The sequence below is a fragment of the Aedes albopictus genome, chromosome 3 (genome assembly GCF_035046485.1).
Source record: "Aedes albopictus strain Foshan chromosome 3, AalbF5, whole genome shotgun sequence".
NCBI classification, from domain to species: Eukaryota; Metazoa; Arthropoda; class Insecta; order Diptera; family Culicidae; genus Aedes; species Aedes albopictus.
Genome location: NC_085138.1, coordinates 255214231 through 255237848, shown reverse-complemented (window position 1 = coordinate 255237848; position 23618 = coordinate 255214231). Strand labels below are relative to the sequence as shown.

General features: G+C 39.3%; 1 protein-coding gene across 9 annotated transcripts in view; it reads right to left on the bottom strand.

The window, feature by feature from the left end:
• The window catches only part of LOC109422335 (calpain-A), a 109278-nt gene that overhangs the window by 73165 nt on the left and 12495 nt on the right, over positions 1 to 23618 (bottom strand). For 3 of the 9 annotated variants that reach the window (XM_029852297.2, XM_029852298.2, XM_029852300.2), the window contains exons 1-3: positions 21995 to 22152; positions 6425 to 6515; positions 6159 to 6317 (exon numbers count right to left, since the gene is read on the bottom strand). The exons of the other annotated variants lie outside the window; for them this stretch is intronic. In XM_029852297.2, coding sequence (XP_029708157.2) covers positions 6159 to 6317; positions 6425 to 6439 — 174 coding nt within the window. In that variant the 5' untranslated portion in view covers positions 6440 to 6515; positions 21995 to 22152. Of the gene's footprint in view, positions 1 to 6158; positions 6318 to 6424; positions 6516 to 21994; positions 22153 to 23618 lie in introns of those variants that run through there. 9 annotated transcript variants of the gene reach the window in all.

The window sequence follows — 23618 nt, the reverse complement described above, 5'->3', positions numbered from 1 at the left end:
TTTCTAACAAATCTTCGAAGTGTTGATGCGGCAGTGTTTACCTAATATGTTTTGTTCAGAAGTGTTTTTAATTTAATATGGTGAAACTGACAGAAATTCCCAGAGGATAACAATCAGAGGATAACAATCGGGCAATCTAGCGGAATTAGTCCGTGATTGGTTTCAGTGAATGGAAGTGGCGGGAATTTTCATACCGCTAGAGGAAATTACTTGCGAAGTGAATGTTTGAAACATCGGTTCTGCTGACTAATCTGCATCGGATGAAGTGAGTAGAGTTGGGAATTATTATTAAATAGATGAAAATCAGTGAAATTCCACAGTTACCATAACCTTAAATGCACACCATGCCGTAAAAGCTTATTTTACGTCACGGCGCGTATTTTTTTTTTATAGCCGATCGCCTCTTGTAATTTTAAGAGTGAACGTAAATATACGTTTGAAACTAACGTATTATTCCGTCATTATACTGGCTGCAATATGTCGGCGTTATATGACGCAAAATTACACGTATTTTTCGAAGTGTGTAGGATTATCGGCAGGATAAACAATTGATCCGTCGTTGATCGGCCCTCACGAAAACAAGCCTGGTATTCGCCGACGAAGGACTTCTCAAGAGGTTGCAGTCAGTTGAATAGGACACGCGACAGTATCTTTTACGCCGAATTTGAAAGGGTAATCCCTCTGTAATTGGCACACTCCAGTCTGTGCCCTTTCTTGTAGATTGGGCATATGAGTTAATCCAACCAGCTGGTGGGCAATTCTTTCTCCTCCCAAATCTTTATAATAATCTGGTAGATTGATTGATGTAGCGGCTCGCTTCCGTGCTTAAGAAGTTCGACCGGGATCTCGTCCTTCCCAGCTGCCTTGCTGTTTTCAGCTCCTTATGGGCTTTTTTAACCTCATCCAGTGTTGGTGGTTCCACTGCTTGACCGTCATCCATTATGTTAATCCTGTTCCTTGGTGCTCCTTCGCTGCTACCATTCAACAAATCTTCGAAGTGCTCCTTCTACCTGGCTGCCACCGTTGTTTTGTCTGTCAGCAAATTTCCTTCCCGGTCATTGCACATGGCGGGCACTGGCGCAGTCTTGTGCCGCGCGCCATTGACAGTTGCATAAAGCCTCCGCATATCGTTGCTGTCTGTACTTTCCTGCGCTTCAAAAATAACATTCTCTTCGTGTTGCCGTTTTTTCTGCGGTGCATTCGTTTCTCTTCTGCTCTTGCCACCCTGTACCGCTCCCTGTTCTGTCGGGTATCGGCCACTAGCATTCAACTTCTGGCGGCATTCTTTTCGTTCGTCACTCGTTGGCAGTTCTCGTCAAACCAACCATGACGTTGGCGTCGCTGAGCGGTACCTATCACCTCTTGTGCTGTTGTTGTCACTGCTTCGTGGCTATTTGCCCTTCATCCTCAACACAAAGATTCGGTCGCTTATCGGCTTCCAACATATAACTCGCTTCATCTGCTTCCTGATCACTATAAAGCCAACGTTCTGCCTTATCGCCGCCGCTGTAGTAGATACTTACTTACCTTACCGGTCAGGCTAAGGCCGGGGTGGCCTCTGCTGTACATAGTAGCCGCCTCCATTCCACTCGGTCCATGGCTGTTTGTCTCCAGTTCCGCACTCTGCGTAGGGTCCGCAGATCGTCCTCCACTTGGTCGACCCACCTAGCTCGCTGCGCTCCACGTCTTCTTGTACCGGTCGGATGACTCTCGAGAACCATTTAAGTCGGGTTGCTATCCGACATCCTGATGACGTGACCCGCCCACCGTAGCCTCCCGATTTTCGCGGTATGGACGATGGTTGGTTCTCCCAGCAGCTGGTGCAGCTCGTGGTTCATTCGCCTTCTCCAAGTCCCGTCTTCCATCTGCACTCCGCCGTAGATGGTACGCAACACCTTCCGTTCGAAAACTCCAAGGGCGCGTTGGTCCTCTGCACTTAGGGTCCATGTTTCGTGCCCATAGAGGACGACCGGTCTAATCAACGTTTTGTAGATGGTTAACTTCGTGTTACGGCGAACTTTATTCGATCGTAGAGTTCTGCAGAGTCCAAAGTAAGAACGATTTCCTGCCACAATGCGCCTCTGAATTTCTCTGCTGGTGTCGTTGTCGTCGGTCACCAGTGAGCCCAAGTGCACGAATTCTTCAACCGCCTCGATTTCATCACCGTCGATATGAATTCGGGATGGCGGGCGCGGTGATTCCTCCCTGGAGCCCTTTGCCATCATGTACTTTCTCTTCGACACATTAATGACTAATCCGATTCGCCTGGCTTCACTCTTTAGTCGGATGTACGTTTCCGCCATCGTCTCAAATTTACGAGCAATAATATCAATATCATCGGCGAAACCAAGCAGCTGAACGGACTTCGTGAAAATCGTCCCACTCGTGTTTAGATGTGGTACTTGAATGAAGTGTTAGCGATGGGATCCACCGCTCAAAATTCGCGTTCTCCAGTTTTGTGCCAGCGTATCTTCTGGATAGCAGCCACATTAACACCGACATTCTGCCAGGAGCCCAGTTTTGTACATTTTAATTCCGCCCTAAATTGCTTATCCTTTGACAGATACGCGTTTTTCGACTAACATTTGTAATCTTCCTCAGTGTCAGTTAACCAGATAACTGACACTGAGGAAGATTACAAGTGGTAGTCGAAATACGAGTATCTGTCAAAGGATAAGCAATTTAGGGCGGAATTAAAAGGTACAAAACTGATTACACTCATTCGAAGAGGGTATTCTGCTTAGAGGGTTCGAAAAGTCGGTACAAGATAATACTTTATTACAAATGTATTCTCTTAGGAAATGACGAATTTCGCCCCAAATCGTACTCGGAGTTGCAGCACCCTCTCTGCTTGAAATTTTCTGGGTGTGTACTACAATGATTGATCCGTCGAATGGCATTGTTTTGTTTTATCACCAGCACTGGAATTACTGCCTTGGCTGCTGTTGATGCCTCCCGCCATCTCATGCAACAGCAGCAGTGGCAGTGCTGCTGATAAAAATGAAGCAATGAGCCATTTGTCGAATCACTAACCGGTAATAATTAAATTACTTTTTTCGCAAGTATCCAATCGTTGCGATTTTCGAAGGAATTATTCATTGATGAACTCATGTATATTCATATGTTCACAGCCATCGCTAGAACCAGAAACAAATTGCAAAATTTCGTTTCCCTTCCTTCCAACTTCCACAGCACAGTGTATATACCTAACGCCTACAAGTTATGCAATCAAAGCGAACTGTGCCGCTTGTCCTTCATAGTAATCACCACACAATCTATCACCTTACGAATACATGGATCGCATCACCGACCCAACGGTGACTCCCAGATCTCCCATTCTTTCCGTTTAACAAATACCCCAGTCCGTGCTGGTTGTGGAGATGCAGAGGTGATCTCGGTCTTTAGTAGCAACATCCAGCACACTCTAACATTCCTTTCCCTTCCCATCTGACTATAAGGACGTGGCCGGCGCCGTTATTGATCAAAAATGTATGAGCTGCTTAAATTGCACTTTGAGAATAAGTGGAGTGTCCCAGCCCAGCCCTTATTTATTTGGATCTCAGTGCAATTGGTACCAGCTCAGATCAATCACGGAGGAGCAACCATAGACATGTATAGTCAGATTTGATCGTTGATCTATAACTAGGTATATTTTAAAGATGCTATAATAATAATAACTTTTTGAAAAAAAAATGATTTGGAAATCATATTTTACACATAGAGTAAAGTGGGGCAAAAGTTCGAGTGGGGCAAGAGTTTCTTTTGAAGTTTTTGAGCTCAATTCAAAATATTTCTTTTGGGTGTCAAGGTTGTTCGAAGCCTTTTTGAAAAAGAGTCTTTCACTCCAAAAATTATGAAAATCGATTGATATTTCGAAAAGTTATGACTAAATGTTGGTTTTTGACCGAAAAATTGTAATATGCGATGATCCTTCCAACGCATGGAATGGAATTGTAATGAAATCGATTTCGATATTTTATTTTGGGGCGTAACTAGGTATATTTTGAATAAGCTTTAGCATGTATAACTTTTTGCAAAAAAGATTTGGAAATCATTTTTCACACATAGTGGGGCAAAAGTTCGAATTGTGGGGCAAGAGTTCGAGTCATGTGGCAACTTTAAGTAAAAACCTAAAATCCAGCAAAATGTACATATTATCTCTAAAAATGATGGAATTAGTGAGAAAATTCGATCAAAGTTGAAAAAATTGTTGTTTTATCTGAATTTGGCGGAAAACTACTAATTTTGGTGTAGTAAATTTAACCCTGATTTGGGTAAAATCCAGATCGAACTTTAATGTGTATTCTAGTTCCAACTTCAAATAGTATTTGTGTTTTGGTATTCCTATTACCAAAGTGTCAAAATAGTGTGCTACGATTAGCGAAATTCTACAAACACAAGATTCGAACTTTTGCCCCAGTGGTGGGGCAAGAGTTCGAATAAGACACACACATTCAAAAAGTGTTGTAACTCAAAATTGAAAAGACATTTGGCGTAACTTTGTTCAGCAAAATTTTACCTCATGGATGGTAGAATCACCACACGGTATTCATTTATTTTATCTGCTTCGATTTTTTGAGAAAAATTGAATTTTCAACTAGGGTCGAACTTTTGCCCCACCTTACTCTAGTGGGGCAAAAGTTCGAATTGCGGGGCAAGAGTTCGAGTCATGTGGCAACTTTAGGTATAAACCTAAAATTCTGCAAAATGTACATATTATCTTTTAAAATGAAATAAATCGTTTGAAAATTAAGACTGAAATAGCCGTACTGTAGATGTTTTTACACGAAATTGTGCTTGGACACCCTATGCGATAGATTTTCGAGATACCGTTGAGGCTATTACGTATGTTTATCTGTGAATTCACTATGCCCCCCATCTGTGGATTGGCGATGCAAAGCCTTATCAACTGGGTTAACCAAAAACCCAGAGATGCACAAAGTATGTTTTGGGAATGCTTTTTGTAAAATTTCCTGATAATCCTCTTACATATTTCTCTGGGTCATTTGCCATAGAAATTCCATTAGATTTCTACAAGGAAATAGATTAAAGAGGAAAATTGGTAAAAGCAGTATATCAGTTCTATTTCATTTTCCGTAACTCAGTACAAGTATTTCGAATTCGCTTTAGAGTACATTTTCAAAAAGATTTTCCAGAGAAGTTATTGTAGTTATTACACAAGAAAAAACCTGCAAATATCGTAAACAGTTTTGTAGACAAATTAAACTATATTTGAAAAAAAAGCTTTTAAAGAATCCTGATGATAAAAATCATGAAAGTGTATGGGACAAGGAATAAAGGAAATTCTGTTTTTTTATGGGTGTCTCCTAACAACAGAGTCACAGCTACTGGCGTTGAATGGAGCTCAGAAAATTTACACTAAGGTCTTTTTATACACGGGTAGTTTTTCTGCTTTAACTCGGTCAATTTTGAGCCAATTCACATGAAAATTTGTACACAGGTAGACACGGTTAGTACCACCTGTGTACGGAAAATCAGATAGGTAGGTTCAAAATTGACCGAGTTAAAGCAGAAAAACTACCCGTGTAAAAAAGACCTTAGTGTATTCTACATTACTAGTAATGGTACAGGTTCGCGGAAACTGTTGGTATTGCAGCAGTAAAAAAACATGAATGATTTAGTTATTCCAATCTGTGACAGGAAATGTAAGCTAAAATGCCTTATAAAAAAAAACTTCTTTTCTTCTTTATGGCTCTACGTCCCCACTGAGATTTGGCCTGCCTCACTTCAACTTAGTGTTCTTTGAGCACTTCCACAGTCATTAATTGAAGGTCTTTCTTTGCCTGCCATTGCATGAATTTGTATATTGTGAGGCAAGTACAATGATACACTATGCCCAGGGAGCCGAGAAAATTTTCTCGACTGGAACGGGAATCGAACCCGCCGTCTCAGGATTGGCGATCCACAGCCTTAACCACTAGGCTAACTGGAGACCTAATTAATAAAAAAAACCTGGTTCCCTGGTTCAGCACTAAAAATGAGCTTCAAGTGACTGGTTTTACAATGACTTTCATTGCGTAATGTTACACTTTTTTCATAGAGAATTTTTTTTCTAGCCCAAATGTTCTTCCCAACTGGTAGATCAGAGGACTACCTCACAATCTACATAATCATCCCACCGGACCAAATGTACTTACAACTTTCATATTGCTGATGGACGGCAGCACCCGCTTGGTGTCACTCTGCTTCTTCTCGAAGATCTCGTTGATGACATTGCCCAGGTACTCGGTGGCAGCCCCGGCAATCGCCTGCCCTGCCGCATCGAACAGCTGCCTGCCGGCCCCTCCCAGGAGGCCCTACAAATACCAAACATTACAAATGGGGAATGAAGCGCCACCTTCGAAAACCGCCCAAGTGCCGCCGGCCGCCAGCACTCGAGAATGTCGTGACAAGTAGTGTGTACCTTTAGTTCATCCATGTTTGCACGCTACACAGAGAGTGAGGTCGGCCCCAGTAATCAACGGCCGCGAGTAACGTTGCCTGTAGTGGACAATCTACAAGTAGGAAGCGTGAGTTAGGTGAGAATTGGACTCTGCGCGCGCGATGAGCGTGAGGAACCTCACGCTTGAATTAAGTTGCTCAGAGCGCCAGAGATACACATTCTTTCGAGATTCCATCCGATGAAGTTCAAGTTCGGCGTTCGAATAACAGGTTTTCGTGTTTTGTGTTACGTCTGTGACTACCGGCAATAACTATGCGATGATTGTGCTGCAGATTTGTCATAAGATAGCGAACAAACAAATCCATTTGAATAACTCGCTCGACCAAACACAGTAGAACGTAGAGCAGCGGTATGTGTTTTACGATGAGTTCTGTGCTAACGAGTTGTTATATCTATTCTCCGTGAGTATTGACTCACAAGTAGTACACGAAGAGGTTGAATGAGGAATGATGCGAAGATTTATGGGGATTGTATTTGACATGTAGGGGGCAAAAGTCAACTGTTGTACATGGTTTTTGGAATAAAAATGTGTATTTACGTCTTTATAATCGGAATTCCGCACTTATGGTTATAGAAGGTAGATTCCTTACTAGGTTCCTCCAATAATTCTTCCGAGGATATCCAGGAATTACGAGTGTAAAATATACATAATATTAAAATATTCATAAATAAAAATATTTAAAAAAAACTGTAATTTGGTGGAATTATGATCCCAGTGCACAGGGACAATTATTTGTCCAAAAAGAAAGCAATGCTCAAACATTTTGTTGGACTCGATCGAATTTTCTTTAGTGTCAAACAGATTTTTGATCTTTAGTTCATTCCTTATCAAATATTTCACCCTGGTGAACTGTAAGGTCGCTTTCCGTAGGTTGCGTCTGAGGAAAGCTGAAGGGAAAGTAGGTCGAAACGCGTAACGTGTAAAACATTGTTTTATTCCAGTTTGTCACAGAGAAAAGTTAATGCAGTCAAATTATTATATACTGAGCGGTGATTATATACGATTGGTTTTGAGAAAACTGATTGATAATAAAAATTCGAGAAAAACTAGAAGCATTTGACCATCCTGGGATATTTGGCAAATTTTGGTGCTGGAAGTTAAAAAAATGAAATTTTATGACGTCTTATAAAGACCGCCCCAGAAAGTATGGACGCAGTTAGAAAATACTGACATTTTAAAATTATTGATGACTAGTCTTTTTGAAGGCTGCATCCTGTTAGTCAACCTATTCTCTCAGCATTTCTATAGCGGTTTATATGATTTCAACAGTTTGTTTCAAAATACATCAACTTTCAGCGGAACATCATCGAAAAAATGTGCACAAATGATGGACAGATCTTGAAAGGTCACTTAGGAAATGAGAAAAATATGGAGGGTAAGGTGGCCCACACTTATATGAAAAACAAAAATTTCAAAAAATGCCAAGTCTTACCTCCTCAATCAGTTGTTTTGGACTCCCAGAAGCTACGTTAAAAACTTGAGCAAAATCGGTTGAGCCTAAGGGGGCGCTCAAAACGCTTGAAGTTTGTATGGGAAAACTTGGCCAAATCAGGCCAAACATGTCTAAAGGTCCAATCTGCTGAAGAGAGGCTCTCTTTGATTTCCCTCTCTTTCGTTAATATCTCAGCTGTTTATTTGAATAATGATTGTCTCCTTGCACATAACGATGGCCGAAACAATCGTCTTTTGATATGTACTGCAAAAGTAGTTGAAAAGTGTACCATTACATTGTAATAATTGAAAGAGAAAGTGAACAAAGAGAGCATCTCAAATGCAGGTAGGACCTATTGAAATGTTCGGCCTGAAATGTATGCAGAAATTTTAAGTTTTCGAAATTTGCCGCTAGGTGGCGCTGTAAGCGTTCAATAATCAAACCCTTTGGTATTATTGTAGGTGACTATATGCCAAACAACTTTGTCGAAGACCGCAAAGTAATCCAACGTCTGTGAAAAAAGTTATACCCTAGGAAAAGTGAGGATAAACTTTATTTTTATTTTTCCAATACATGTAAAGGAATAATATCAATAATGAAATCTCTATACTTTGCCTCACTTTGCCACTTTGCCGGCAAAATTCGAAAACTTAAAATTTCTGTATACATTTGACCAAGTTTTCCCATACAAACTTCAAGCGTTTTGAGCGCCCCCTTAGGCTCAACCGAATTTGCTCAAATTTTTAACGTAGCTTCTGGGAGTCCAAAACAACTGATTAAAGAAGTAAGACTTGGTATTTTTCGAAATTTTTGTTTTTCATATAAGTGTGGGCCACCCTAATGGAGGGAGTAAGTGAGAAAACCGTGCAAGCAACAAGGCAGCATCCATTTATTACGTAACGCTAAAATCGACATTTTTAGACCCCCCCTCCCCCCTCCGTAACGCTTTTTTGTATGAAAATTCTAAAAAAAATTGTATGGAGCGTAACGCTCGGCCATACTCCCCCCCTCCCCCTAGAGCGTTACGTAATTTGTGGACGGCGCCCAATCAGCAAATACGGTGGGGATAACACATTTGAGCATATGCAAAAATTAGGTAAAAAATAAAGATCCTGCTAACCCTCGTTTGGTTAAACGTATAATGAAGGTATTTGAGCACAAGAAAAAACCTTCTAATTTACACAGAGCGGCATATGACTGAAAAGTTACCATTTCGAATTTCAATGATCATCGTGGCAAAGAACGCTTGAATATTCGATCCTATAGTAAGCAGAAACTGCCTAAACAAAGTCCGAAAGAAGAACCATCGATCAGGCCCAGACAACTGAAGACTAGGTGCGTCCATACTTTCTGGGGCAGTCTTTATAGATCCGCGATCAACTTTACTCTCAGTAATTTATCAATATTTTTCTTCATGGTGAGTATTAGTTGGAATTTTTCGAAGGTGGTCGATGACATATACCTTAAATATTGAAGATTAAGCGGTTTTTACGTGGCTTCCGTGTAGAACTGGTCTAGCCGCACAAGTTTTTCATATACCATATTTTCAGATTCAGCTTCTGAAATGAGCTGTAGGTGATTGAATACAGATATGTTGAAATTACATTTTCAGCACGGCTTAAGTATTTTCAACAATAAATACTTTCCATCCAACTAACCGTTTTTGAGAAAAAAAAAAATAGTTTTTTTTTTCTAACGCCCTTTTTTAAAAGTTAGGTGAGGAAAAAAGGTTATGTGTTGAAGCAAAAGTAAATGTATGATTCGCAAAACCCATTGTATGAACAAAATTTCATTCAAATTGGAAAATATCGAGACAAAAACGGCATTATTTTTTCGTGTTTTGGGCTGGAAATGCTCTCTACACACTAAGAAAAACGACGGATTAGGGTAAAATTTCACCGTTATCTCAACACCTGAATGTGCGGTAAAAAGTTCGGCGATTCTACAAATCACAGTACGTCCTTTGCATCTCAGTAATTTTCATCTGTCAAAAGTACCAAAGCGATCGATGCTTTCTATAAATATACCGTCTTATCCCGCTTATTCACCATTAATACGACACATTTCAATTCGTTTCCCGCTCAATCGACATTTGTAGTATGTAGTATGTCCGACACCTGTGTAGCGCTCAGCCGAAATGAGCTCCAACCAGGGGTGCGACCATTCATTTGCAAAGATTTACATTCACTTGCTATTATCTCAGTTCAGAAGCATGCTATCGAAAAACAATGTATGGATGAATATAACCTTGTAGTTTTATCTGAAAGTTTGCCGAATAACATTGGGGTTGCACACGCATACCAAAGTCGTGAGCGAGCTGTGAAGGCAACTCCCCACAGCGTGAATGTATATTACGAGCCTATTTGGATTACAATTTATTACGTCGTATCAAGTATCAATATATTGTTGATACCCGTTCCAAATTTCATTGAATTCGGTTCACTGGTTTTCCTGATATGACTTTAAAAATTAGTTGTCTAAAAATAGAGTTTTACCAGAACGGAAGCTAGGATTAACCAAACAGTCAATATTTGAGCAGAGCCGTAGCGTGGTCCCATGGCGCCCTTGGCAAGCATCCAGATTGGCGCCCCACATTGTTAATTTTCAAAAAAATGTAATTATTATTTGTTTTTGCAAAGCATTTTAAAAGTTGGATTACCTATGGTGTTTAAAAATTGATTGATTGATTTATCTTTATTATAGAGACTTTCAGCCCTTGGCTGGTTCGTCTCTTTGTTTATAAAACATATTCCCCCCGATTTTTTCTATTTTTTTTAGTATTTTTGATGCGTGTTTTTCTTTAAGAGTTTCTATGGAAGTCGCCCAAATTTTTTTTTTTTTTTTTTTCAAAACATATTTCTCTTATACGTGTATAGATACGATCATATTTTGCATTTAAAGAATCTCACAATTTGCATTTCAAGAATCAGACCAGCACAATAATAAGAAATGACACATACTTACATAAATACTTAGAGTACATATTTTATTATTTATTTTTTCTTCAGGATTTTTCGTTCGACTGAATTTTGCTTTAGAAAATAATTTATGGAAATTTCAAACGATCTATTTTACCAATTTTCGGCGATTAGATCAATTAGATTTCCCGAGCAGAGGTAAAAGTACTAAAAATAATAGCAAAAATTTGTTCTTGAACCATCTAACCTATAGCAAAATTTGATATTTGAAGATCAATCAAATAGCTCACTGCTATTGGTTAGATATTACCAAGAGTTAAATGTGCTATGATGATGATATTCCAGGAGTAATATTGAGATATTATTTTCAGCACTTTTACTTCTTATCTCAAACAAACAAATATCACTTTTGATCTCCGTATCAAAATATGCTATTATTATGCTATTTCACTCTGCTCGGGTTACCAAAATTTTCTAATAATTTTACCACAATTTCCTTCTAAAGTTTAGTCGAAATATTTCCCAGAAGATACGTTAGAAAATTTTCAGTAATCATTAGACAAACCATGGACCAAGATTAATTCCTTGAGAAATTACCATATGAGTTTTTTTTCGAATCTCTGAAATTCTTCCTGATGGAATGAATTACTGAATGAAATGAAGGCAAGAATGTCTAAAGGAATTCTGCTGGAAAATCCACTCCATATGAAAATCCTGCAGATATTTCAGCAATAATTTCCAATGGAATTCATGTAGTAATTATTGCAGGAATTAGTTCGTGAAGAGATGACTGAAGGAATGCCTGGAACCACTGAATTAATTTCTGAAAGAACATTTGAAAGATTTTTTGAAGGAACCTCAGCAAAAGCTTTTCAACGAATCTCTTCTCTAACAAAATCTCTAGAAGGTTTATGAAAAAATCCCTGGTTTTCAAAAGAATCATTTGGAGAAATTTTGTATAAAACCAATGAGAGATTTTCTAACGGACTATCTAGAGAAATGTCTGAAAGAATTCCAAATGTAAATCATTATTTACTGGAGGAACTTATGGAGGAGACTTCTAGCAGTAATTTCTGGAGCAATCTCTACTGAACATGGAACAATTTTGGAAGGAATCAATGGAAGGTTTTCTGAGCGATATTAGAGCTTTCTAATCTATAGAAGACTTTCTGAAAAAAAAACTTTGTGTCAAATTACTTAATTTAAAGAATTATAGATTTATAGATGATTTTATAAAACAATATCAGGAGGAATTTCTGAAGGAATTCTCAGAGGCATTTCTGAAGGAATCCGTGGAGGGATTTCTAAAGGAATCTTTGCAGGACTTTCTATAGGAATCTATTGAGGAATTACTGAGGAAGTGTATTGAAGGGTTTCAAAGTAATCCTTAACCCTTTATAAGGCAGTGGCAACTATATTGCCACCTTATACACATATTTTTTTCTGTTCTTTTAGAAAGTTTTTACAACTTCTGTTTTAACTGATGGACACTTCAGGCCTTTGTGAACACTCATGATTTTTTTGAGCCATAACAAATATGAATGGGCTTTTTTAGAACAAAATGTCTCCCAAAAAACTGCCATTTTTGAGTGCATAAAGGTTTATAAGCTCGAACTTCTGCTGTGGTGAGCGAATTGAAAATCGATGATGAGGAATGAAAGGCCTATGTTCCTTTTACTTGTGGAGAACATTTCAACTTGATTGCTTCATTACTTTTAAAAATTCAGCTTTTTAAAAAAATGTGCTGTAATAAATGGGCATGTACTAAAATTGTCATATCATCGAAAATAATTGACCAATTGAGTTCAAATCCGCACATGTAACTCATGAATATTAGGGCAATAACCTGTCAAAATATCAGCATGATTGACAAACGCATCACAAAATAACAACATTTTAAACTTTGTTGACAAAAAGTTAAAATTTAGACCATTTTTTTTTTCATACAAAATCGACCATCGATTTTTTTTTTTTAAATAAAAACGTTTTTGTTCATTAACCCACTTGTACTTCATATTCCAATAAAGAACGAGTGGATTCCATGCTTGGTTCTCTCGGCCTTATAAAGGGTTAAAGATATTTTGCATAAGAATTTCTGAAGGAAACTCTTGAAAATTTCTAAAAAAGATTAATTGAAGGTTTTCCAAAAGAAACACAGGAAAAAAAGATATTAAGAAATAGAAGATTAAGGAATTTTTAATGAATCTATGGAGGAATTTAGGAAGTCATTGTAGAAAATTTACAAATTTATCTCTGAAAGTTTTTTTTTTTGAAAGAATATTTGTCGCAGTTCTGTGATGATTATCTTATTAAATCCGTAGAAAAATATCAGGAGGAATCCTCTCTGAATAAGTTCCTAGATGTCTTCCTGAATGTTTAAAGAAATATAAAAAATATTTCAATGAATTCGGTGAAAATCCTCAGAAGTAACTTCAAGACATTTCCCAGTGAGAATGTTCAGGAATTTTTAGAAAAACTTTCACCAGAACTTTAAAAGGTTGGCTCATTTAAAAAAAAAAACTAAAATTGTTTCTCAAAATAAACTATATGGTACCGTCGATGAGGGTGACAATGGGTCTGGGGGGTGAGATTGGGTCAAAACGAAGAAACATAAAATCGGAAATAGCTCATCAACTATCGCTAAATTATATAGAAAATTTTATATTATTTCAAAGAGAAGATGTTTTTACACGTCATGATGCAGAATAAGATGTTTAGCAATTATCGTTTTTTTGTTAAATTTGTGGCTCAACTTATATGATGAAACAACCAGTTAATCACTCTGGAAAAATTTCTCCTTCGTAATGTTTCACACAAGTACCTAACCATAAATTTTCTTATAAGTGGTTAGCTGTAGGTATTACCTGGTTGATGCAACGAAAAAAGCGGGCTGTCAATGCACTTTTTATTTAAAAATTCAATATATTCGACCCTATGTCTAAATATTAAGAATGGGGGTGAGATTGGGTCAAGCAAGTTATCGAGTGCATATAACCTTAACTAAAAATTCAACTTGTTATCCAGTCCCCATTTGACGTTAGAATGGTGCCATGTTTACGGTATCTTCATAAAAGCACGCTGTTTTCGAAAATATGTCGAAGAAGTGTCAAGCGAGTGTGTTCATACGTTTAGTGCCCAAAGTCATTTATAACAATAAACCCATGCGTTTGGACAGCTCCTCTGATTATAAGCTAATCTTTAGTGTACTGCAATATCGTAAGCTCACAAAATAGACTTGATAGGGGTTTTCATCTCCACTCATTTTTTTAAATTTTAAGGAAAGATCGTGGAAATACCAGACGGTAGTGGCATCCAGGAAATACCGGGGCCATAAAACCGGTAACATGACAAAACGAACGTCGAAAAATATCATGTTTTTTTAATAAATCTTTTAATGCGTCTCTCCCTCATTGTAATCCCCCTCCTCTCATGGAGGTTGAAACTTTAAATGAGGATGATTATGGCGGTTAAAAATGGCGATACAACATACAAACTTTATTTTATCAAATTTCAACCATTTTTTCGAATATATTAGCCCTTTTAGGTGAATTAATAATCTTTTAAAATTACCCAAGTTTTTATTCGTCATGGTTACATTATATTTTAAGTAAGTTTACTAGCTATGATCAATAAAATTAACTTGCATTCTTAAATAGGCGACTATGAATACTTTGACCCATTCTCACCCCCTCTAAGGAGTGAGATTGGGTCAATTTTCAATCATTTGTAGTTTAGTAGACAATTCATATAATGTGGCACTTTCCCGTTAAACTATCATTATCATATGGGAGAGTATACATACCAAATAAAAAGTTATTCCGACTTCAACTGCATTTGTTATTTAACAAACAATCTTTGAGTATCCTTTTTTGACCCATTCTCAACGACGGTAGATGAATTTCCAGGTAACATATTACCAATCTCAAATATTGAAAATAGTGAAAACTTGATAACATTTAAGAAAACAATAGCATCATCCTGTTTTCTTCTAGCCTTAGGCATTTTCGGCGCCCCTCTGAGGCTGGCGCCCTTGGCGGGGCCAATCTGGCCAACCGCACGCTACGGCTCTGTATTTGAGATTTGTTGATGCACTCTCTGAAAAGTCACAGTTTGTTGAACTTTTTTGTGAAAAAAAAAGAAGTTGCCTATCCCAAACCGCCATTTTAAATGGATAATCAAATTAGCAATCATTTGGAGATGGCGTAAAGATCGCTTTCATAACGCTTGAATGTGACTGACACACGCAAATATCCCTTGTCAGATGGCTTTAAGCAACAAAAATATTTTTCATCAGCTCCAAGGGGGAAATATCCCCAAAAAGTTTGGGAAACACTGCCCTACTTTATGAATGTATTCATCATTGGTGTTATCTTCAATCGTTCCAGCGCTCCAAGTTACATTCACACAAACGTTAATTAATATTCCATTACTAACAGTGCTATACAATGTTAGATATATAAAGTATCATTACCGGAATACGATTCAACGAGGTTCAACGTACAGAACAACTTGTAGATGGGATTACTCTGTATCATTTTTTCGCGATGAGTTAAAATTATATGTAAGTGAAAGAATCTCTCTTTCGATAGACTTAAATCTTAGTTGCCAAAATCAACAAGCACATTCTAGTTCTAGAAAATAACCCATCTCATAAAAGACGAAAACATCGGTTGGAAATTCCACTGTTTGCTTTAAAACGGCGTGACCGTGGGCGGTGCGACCCGAGCTCATCCCGTTTATTGTCGCGCCGCCAACCAACTACGGCATGTGCCAGTAAGTCTGAACGATTTCTTTTTTGTCGTCAGACACGATGGTCAAAAATATAATTCATCCAGTGCTGACAGTACGATCTGGATATGTCCCTACTGTAGGACACGACATGGCAATGTTCCAAGTTAAGAACCCTTAATATGGGACACGCGGTCACAAAAAAAAATCAATGATCAAGTTCCGGTTTCAAGGAAACGCGACGACGAACGCTTCAAAAAAAACGACGCACGCATTTCGATGTGAAAACTGAAAACATCTTATAGGTAGGGGAACAAAGCCCAAAATGCCAAGATGGGGTAAAATGGCCCAATTCATAAAATCATTCCTGAATGGTACTTGGTTAGTACTATAGGTGAATGGAGTCAAGATATGTCTGCATTAAACATTCTTCTAGAAGCTAGGCCGCCAAACCCACGGAAAATCTTTTGATTTCCCAATGAAAATTGACAACTTCCGGTTTTTCGTGCTTGCAATTAAGGTTTTCTGGTGATTTTATTACCCGCCAAGTGTTCCCAACGAGATTGAGGCACCCATGGAGACGCATGGTTGTTGATGTCTACGCTTTCCATGTTAGGGGTCAACCAAATATTACGATCATCGTTTTGCGGGGAGAGGGGTAACACTCGATTTATTGAGTATACGAAAAAAGCGGACAGAGGGGGGAAAAGGAGTCGGAAATGCCTGAAAACTGATGGACGTAATTTTTGAATGTTTTCATGAAGTGGCATCTTACCCCATGGCAGATGGTCTTTTTGCACCACTTCCGTTTTACGAATCAGTTTTTAAAATCGCTAAAAATCGATGAAAATGCAATAGTTTAGTGAATTTTTTTGCTGAAGTATCGAGCAAATATTGTCTAGTTGCTGTTACCACTTTGAAAGCCTAACAAATGAGGCTAATTATCATTGAAAACGATGAAAGTTTGAAAAATGGCATTTTACCCCACTTGACCCTATTTCATTCGCACCCTCTTATTTGCGGGGTGGTATTCTTCGGAAAATGAGTCAGAGAAGTGGGAAGTCAACAGCGATGGAAGTAACAAATTGAAGATGAAAATAGAAAGCAGATTTCTGAGTAGTAATGCAGCGTAATACATCTTCTGTTGGTCCCAGTAAAGTTTTAACATCCAATTTCATAGCGTATAGTGTTCACTCCGTATATTGAATAGGTGATCTATATAATGACTATCGCTCTCCTTTGTATTGACCAATCCAAATTCCTGTGTGGTAGTGGTTTGTGTTCAGATTTCCCTTGTTGATCTATCTGTAAGAACTTTGTAAACATCTTTTGTTCTCACGTATATGGATAGGCTTGCAGTAGGTTTCGTGAGACTTTTTTTGGACAACTCAATGCAGAAAATCTTGGCTATAATCCCTGACTTGGTCTGCACCTTTTTGAAGTTGTGTCACTCAATTTCTACTTTTTTCATTAATTGTAAATAGCAAATCCACAAGAATCGCAAGACAGAGGTTCCTCTAAGGTTTAAGTATTTTCCGCTCAATGCAATATATGAATCACATTCCAATTGTGTTCAAACCATTTCCATAACTAAACACAAACATGTGATTCATCTTACTCTTTGATAACCAAACAGTCCGTTGTAGTTCAAAATATTTTGGAAACAAAGCAATGAAGCAACGATCGAAACTGACATAAATTCATTCGCCAGCAGTCAGACCATCAACATTCGGCTCGACTCCCCTAAACCTAACCCGTTGCAAAAACACGCTAAAAATAGATCGCGTCCTTCGCAGTGAATTTGGTGCGTACTCACTCAGTCGTCGGGAATTGTTACTCTTTCTGCACGATCATGCCATTTTCCCGTTTACGAGTGCGGGGGAGATCGGGGCGATATGCACTATCAAAGGAAAGGTTGGATTTTGACTTCGAACTTCATTTGCACATTAATTACAGCAACTGTAATAAATGTTACCTATCTTACTTTACAGTTGCTGTTCTTTACATGACATTCATTCATTCCTTATATTTGGTGTAATATCAAATTAAAGATAAAGCTGTAACAATAATACTTCTCCATAATACACGGTTCGTGGCTAACGTTCTCCACAGACAAATAAACATAACACCTTGAACAATTTTCGTGACCTTTTTGGTGAGGCTTTTGGTGATGTGGCTTTGGGTTTGCTTTCATTTGTTGTGCTTGTAATTTCTTCTGTTAATTGTTTGTGTATTCTCCATCTGGTGTGATGTTAATTTACTTTGGAATGCTTTCCTTTTTGTTTGCCTGTGGTTCTATTTTGTTTTAATTTCATTTTGCTCTGGTTGTTTCTTTTCTAACGGGTGGTCACTAAATAACGGGAATGCTTTGAATGTGCTCTTAAAAATATATGATCTTTAAAAATGGCAATCTGAATTTAACTATCATAAAGGTTTAACAATGTACGTCCATGGAAAATATAAAATTTAAGAAAGTTGAACGTAGTAATTTGTACAGTATTTTTTTGCAGTGATGTTGGAGCAACTGCTTTGTACGACTTTTCAGAGTTTACTTTCACGCATTTTCTGCGTCTGTGAAATCGTTGGTCAAAATAAATGGTTTCTCAGCTACCTTTAGCATCTACACACTCAAACAGTAATAAGAAAAAATAGGGCTATGACTTGTTTTTTTTTTTGCTTTGGTTGTAGCCTTTTCCCGTAAATGACATTTATAGAAATTTCCAAAAAATGTTATTTTTCTGTATCACCAAAACGTGTCGATGTAATTTGTGCACTGCGGTTCATTGCTGAACTTTTTTTGTGCTATTTTTTTTTTATAACGAACCATTTACATGTTGTTCAATGTGTAAATGTGATTTGATGTAAATATTTGTTATTTAACAAGGCATTCTATTGATTTATCCAGCCCATGTCACAAAAGAAGATTTTATTATGTGAAACGATATCATGCATATTGGTTTTGCTAGTTTTCCTCTATTTCCTTCAAGATCTGTTTCTTGGGATGCCGAAATGTGGAATTCATTCAAAACCGGGCGGGTTCTAGTTTTATAATGGTTTACTATTAACTTTTTTTACGGTTGTTTTGAGCAATCAGTAGAGCCGTCCAAGGCGTTTTGGTAGTGCTTCCTGTTTCAATGTCGTTTTCTGCAGAACAGAATAAGTTGACACAAAATAAAAAATACGCTGACTTTGTGGATAGATAGACGATGGTTTTGTCTAAAAAATGTTTACTCTATGGACGCTTCTATTGTTTTTAATCAGCTGCTAAAAGCATTCCCGTTATTTAGTGGCCACCCGTTAGGTTTATTATTGGGGGTTGTCTTAGGGGCCCCTGCAGTCGTTTTGTTTGTTTTTATACTTTTTCGTTGTTCATGAGGAAGCGGTCCATCTCGTTGGATTGTATCTTGGACTGCTGTTCCCCATCTATCCGTTTTGGAGCTCTCGCATTCTGTACTGTGTGCGTTTAGGTCGCTTATTGGTATGAATGGTTTTGGTAGTTGTTTCACCACATTGGATAGCTCTATTTTGTTTGCCATGGGTTTCTTCTTGGGTGAATGTTGGTCTATGTATGTATTGTTGCCTTTCCTAGTAAGCTATATGCTACTTTCTGCATTCTAGACTCTATGTGAATTTGTTTATGTGCTATGGATTTATTTATAGCTTCTCCGTTTCTGGATGGGGTTTTGCCTGCCATGATGTGCTCTCTATATATTTTTATTGTTAAGTATTGTCGGTTGGTGTTGTTGGTATGTGGTCTGCCCTTTGCGCTGTGTTTGTTGCGTTTTGGCTTCTGTATCATTTTGTTTCTACTGTTGTAATAGTAGTCCCTATTGGTCTTTTTGGGATGCCCCTTGATATACCTTGGGTGGTGGTTACTTGAGTTTGGTTGATCTGCCTTTTGGGCTGTGTTTATTGCGCTTTGGTTTCTGTATCGATGGATATCTACCGTTGTTACAGTAGTCCCTATTGGTCTTTTGGGGGTGCCCCTTGGTATATGATGGGTTGTAATTATTTGGGTTTGGATGATCCGCCCACACTCACTCTCCCAAACAAATACGAGGGTGAGAAGGATGGAAAGGGGCACCCTCTTTCATCCCTCACCCTCCCGCGCCTATCAAAGAGGATGAGTGAGATAAGAGAAAAGCCTAAGTTCGCCAATGCCTTTGGGCTGTGTTTGTTGCGCTATGGCTTCTGTATCGGTTGGTTTCTGCCGTTGTTACGGTAGTCTTTATTGGTCTTATGGGGATGCCCCCTGGTATGTCTTGACTTGTGGTTGCTGTGGTATTTCTATTTATCTTTTGGTAGGATCCTCCCTTGTTCATTCCTTCCGTTTGACCCTCTCGTCCCTTCAAACATCAGAACTAATGTATTTTAATTTCTATTTATACATATTGGGGTGTCTCTGTAGACACCCGAGACGAGCTCCATTCTTTCGGATCTCATATTGTACTCTCATGTTCATTTTCGTCATGCTTTCCAGCCATTGTCCTGTGCAATGGGAAATTGTACGGCTCCCATCTCACCTGGCTGGTGTTGCAACTCTGTTCTGGGGTGTTTCACAACTTGGCTCACGCCTTGTTTAAATGGGGTTTGTTTGATATATCTTATTCTTGTCGTTGTTAAGCACTGGTAGCGTTCGCCATATCACTAGGCTACTATCACAGAACAGATGTGTATCTTCGAACAAATGTGAAGTCTCGAAGTGGAAGACTTGAAATTTTCACTTGGAAAACTAGATTGGAATGAATTCCCATGGGAAAATAAAAAATCATCAAAGCGCGCTACGCCGCCTCCCTATGGTCGCTGCAAGCTAAAGCTTGACTTCCACCACCAGGTTCGCTAGTGTTGAGCTATTAAACGGGCAGTGCTTTTCGTGACGAAGATTCACCCCCGTGCTACTATGCTATCCGCTGTGGCTCCTGGGCCCTTACTTGTCCATTACCGCTGTTCGACCCTTTCGTCCCTTCAACCATCAGACATTGTGTGTTTCTATAAGTTGGGATGTTTCTACAAACATCCGGGACGAGTTGTATCCTTTCGGATCTCATATTGTGCTATCTTGTTTGTTTTTGGTGGGTCATTGACATACTGTCCGAATTCATGTATTCTCCTTCACCCTCTGTGATCTAGCACGCACGCCAGATAATCTAAGCGAGCTTAGATTGCTTGCGTTCGAGGCCATATGGCCCTCCTCTCCGTTTACATGTTTTGATACAAACACCCCACCGGGAACCGCGTTGAGGTGGAGATAGGAGTTGTCGGGAGGATTTCCTGACGACTATCCCGGCGCAGCTGTAGGAGTTTTCACCTTCATTCCCTCGACATAGACCTCTTCCGCCAAACATTTGTGGACGGGGTTATTCTGTGTGATGCCCTAAGCGCCTAAGCTCAAGGATCATTTCGCCGGTACGAGTACGTCTAATCTCTCGTCTAATACATGGGAGTTTGCACGTTGTTAGATACTAATGAATTCCTTCCTTGTTACGTCCATAATGGATTCAACTTGTTTACCACATTATTAAAAGAAAGCGATATTTCTTTCATAAAAATCGGTTCGTTTATGAAGTAAGTTATTTTACTCAATCGACGCTTTTTATACTAATTCCCCTAATGCGTACACACAATGTTATTCCCAAGCACCAGTTAAACGAATAAGAAAACGAAAACGCGTCTCAGTTTCTTATTAGATCATCTATCCAGTAATAAACAAACACTCTAATCGATTGCCATTGAAATGTATAACAAACTGTTCCGGTATGCGTGAATCACAGAGATCCATCCCTTTGCTTTCGAATTTAGGTTTGTGAATGAGTATGAGCATATTTTACCTTGCTCTGCTCGTATAAACAGCAGCTGTTAGCTGAGGGGCTTGAATATTGTTTACAAACATCCATCTGACGTGAGTTTTGCGCAAGACTGATGCACCGATAGATTGTAATGCCCGTTCACTCCTACAAGATCAAACTAATTGAAAAGGAATTATCTGCTCAGAACGAATAAAAAACTATCATTCTTGCAATTAGCGTTATAACTACCTTAGGCTACATCATCGCCATCATCAAACACACATATCACCGACGACGACGACTTGATGGCAGCATGACTGGAATGGAACAGCTCCATCAGAGCCGAAAGAGTGACATCATCTATCCCACCTCAACGGGAAGCCACGATGGCAGCGAAAAACTAAGCGAAAAAAATGATACACCGCACCAAGAAATCCACCGATCTGCTACGTCATTACCATCAAAATAAATGTATTCACAAATCCGCACATTTATGCACATGCTAAAAATGAAATCTGCAGACACTCCCTAGCAGAGAAGTATAGGAATTTCAACGCACCACAAACCAGAACTTGAACTTCGTATTTTACCCTCAAAACACCGAGTTTTCGGATGGAATCACTGGTTGAATTGTACCTGTCCCCGCACGCAATAAACCAAATTTACCTAACGAAATTGATTTTCCTCTTTTCTGCTTTGGTCAAAATTTCACCTTTACGACGAATCCGAAACTCTCGGGGGGTTACTCGTTACCACGAACACTCACTCGCCACTGACCTGACTGACTGGCGAACGAAATCATTGAGGTGCCTGCCGTTCGAGTTGGAATCGAAAAATCGGCTCATCTAACCCAACCAAGTGAGATGATTTTATTGCATGGTGAGCTGTGATACAGATGGGGTACGTTCACGACTCCGGTGGGATTGACTCATAAGTTGGTGTGAGTTTTGTTTTTCTATTTTGCCAAGCCACTAACGAGAACTGATTGTATAGTGATGTAGGTCCCATCGCATCGTCGTCGTACCTTATCGTTTGCTGCTTATGCGCGTGTAGCAGTCTTTGCGTGGCCACGCGTATTCGGGGATAGCATAAACAAAATGTTTATACCGAATGGACGAAGATAACATGACCCATCTTTAAAAAATATAGGGTATGTGTAACATACCTTGGCCTAATATGCAGGCGCCTATGACATTTTGACCATAACGCGTTAATTAACCCTTAAAGCATGCGTCCTAACCCGTGAAAATCAATATCATCATCAACATTGTTGCCACTTCGGTAAATGGCTCATTGAGAAATGCCTTGCCTCACACATATTTTCGTTCTGAAATTTGTATTATAAAATGTCATTCATTCATTTATTTAGTTAACATCAAATTCATGATAATACTGAATCAACAATTTGCCGCCATAATACTCGATTTGCAGCTGCAGCTCTCCAACGTCGGTCACGCCCAACACTCGCCAGATCACGCTCCACCTGGTCCGCCCATCGTGCTCTCTGCGCTCCACGCCTTCTTGTACCAACCGGATGGTTAGCAAACACCAACTTTGCAGGGTTGTTATCCGGCATTCTTGCAACATGCCCTGCCCATCGTATCCTTCCAGCTTTGGCCACTTTCTGGATGCTGGGTTCGCCGTAAAGTGCAGTGAGCTCGTGGTTCATCCTTCTCCGCCACACACCGTTCTCCTGTACGCCGCCGAAGATCGTCCTTAGCATCCGTCGCTCGAAAACTCCGAGTGCTTGCTGGTCCTCCTCGAGCATCGTCCATGTCTCGTGTCCGTAGAGAATCACCGGTCTTATTAACGTCTTGTACATGGTACATTTGGTGCGGGGGTGAATCTTTTTTGACCGCAGTTTCTTCTGGAGCCCAAAGTAGGCACGACTTCCACTGATGATGCGTCTTCGTATTTCACGGCTCACGTTATTGTCAGCCGTTAGCAAGGAACCGAGGTAGACGAATTCTTCTACCACCTCGAAAGTATCCCCGTCTATCGTAACATTGCTGCCAAGGCTTGTCCTGTCTCGCTCAGTCCCACCTACCAGCATGTACTTTGTCTTAGCCGCATTCACCACCAGTCCTTTGCTGCTTCGCGTTTCAGGCAGGTGTACAGTTCTGCCACCGTTCCAAATGTTCTAGCAATAATATGCATGTCATCCGCAAAACAGACAAATTGGCCGGATTTCGTGATGATCGTACCCCGGCTGTTGAGCCCGGCTCGTCGCATAACACCTTCCAGGGCGATGTTGAATAGTAGGCAGGAAAGTCCATCACCTTGTCGTAGT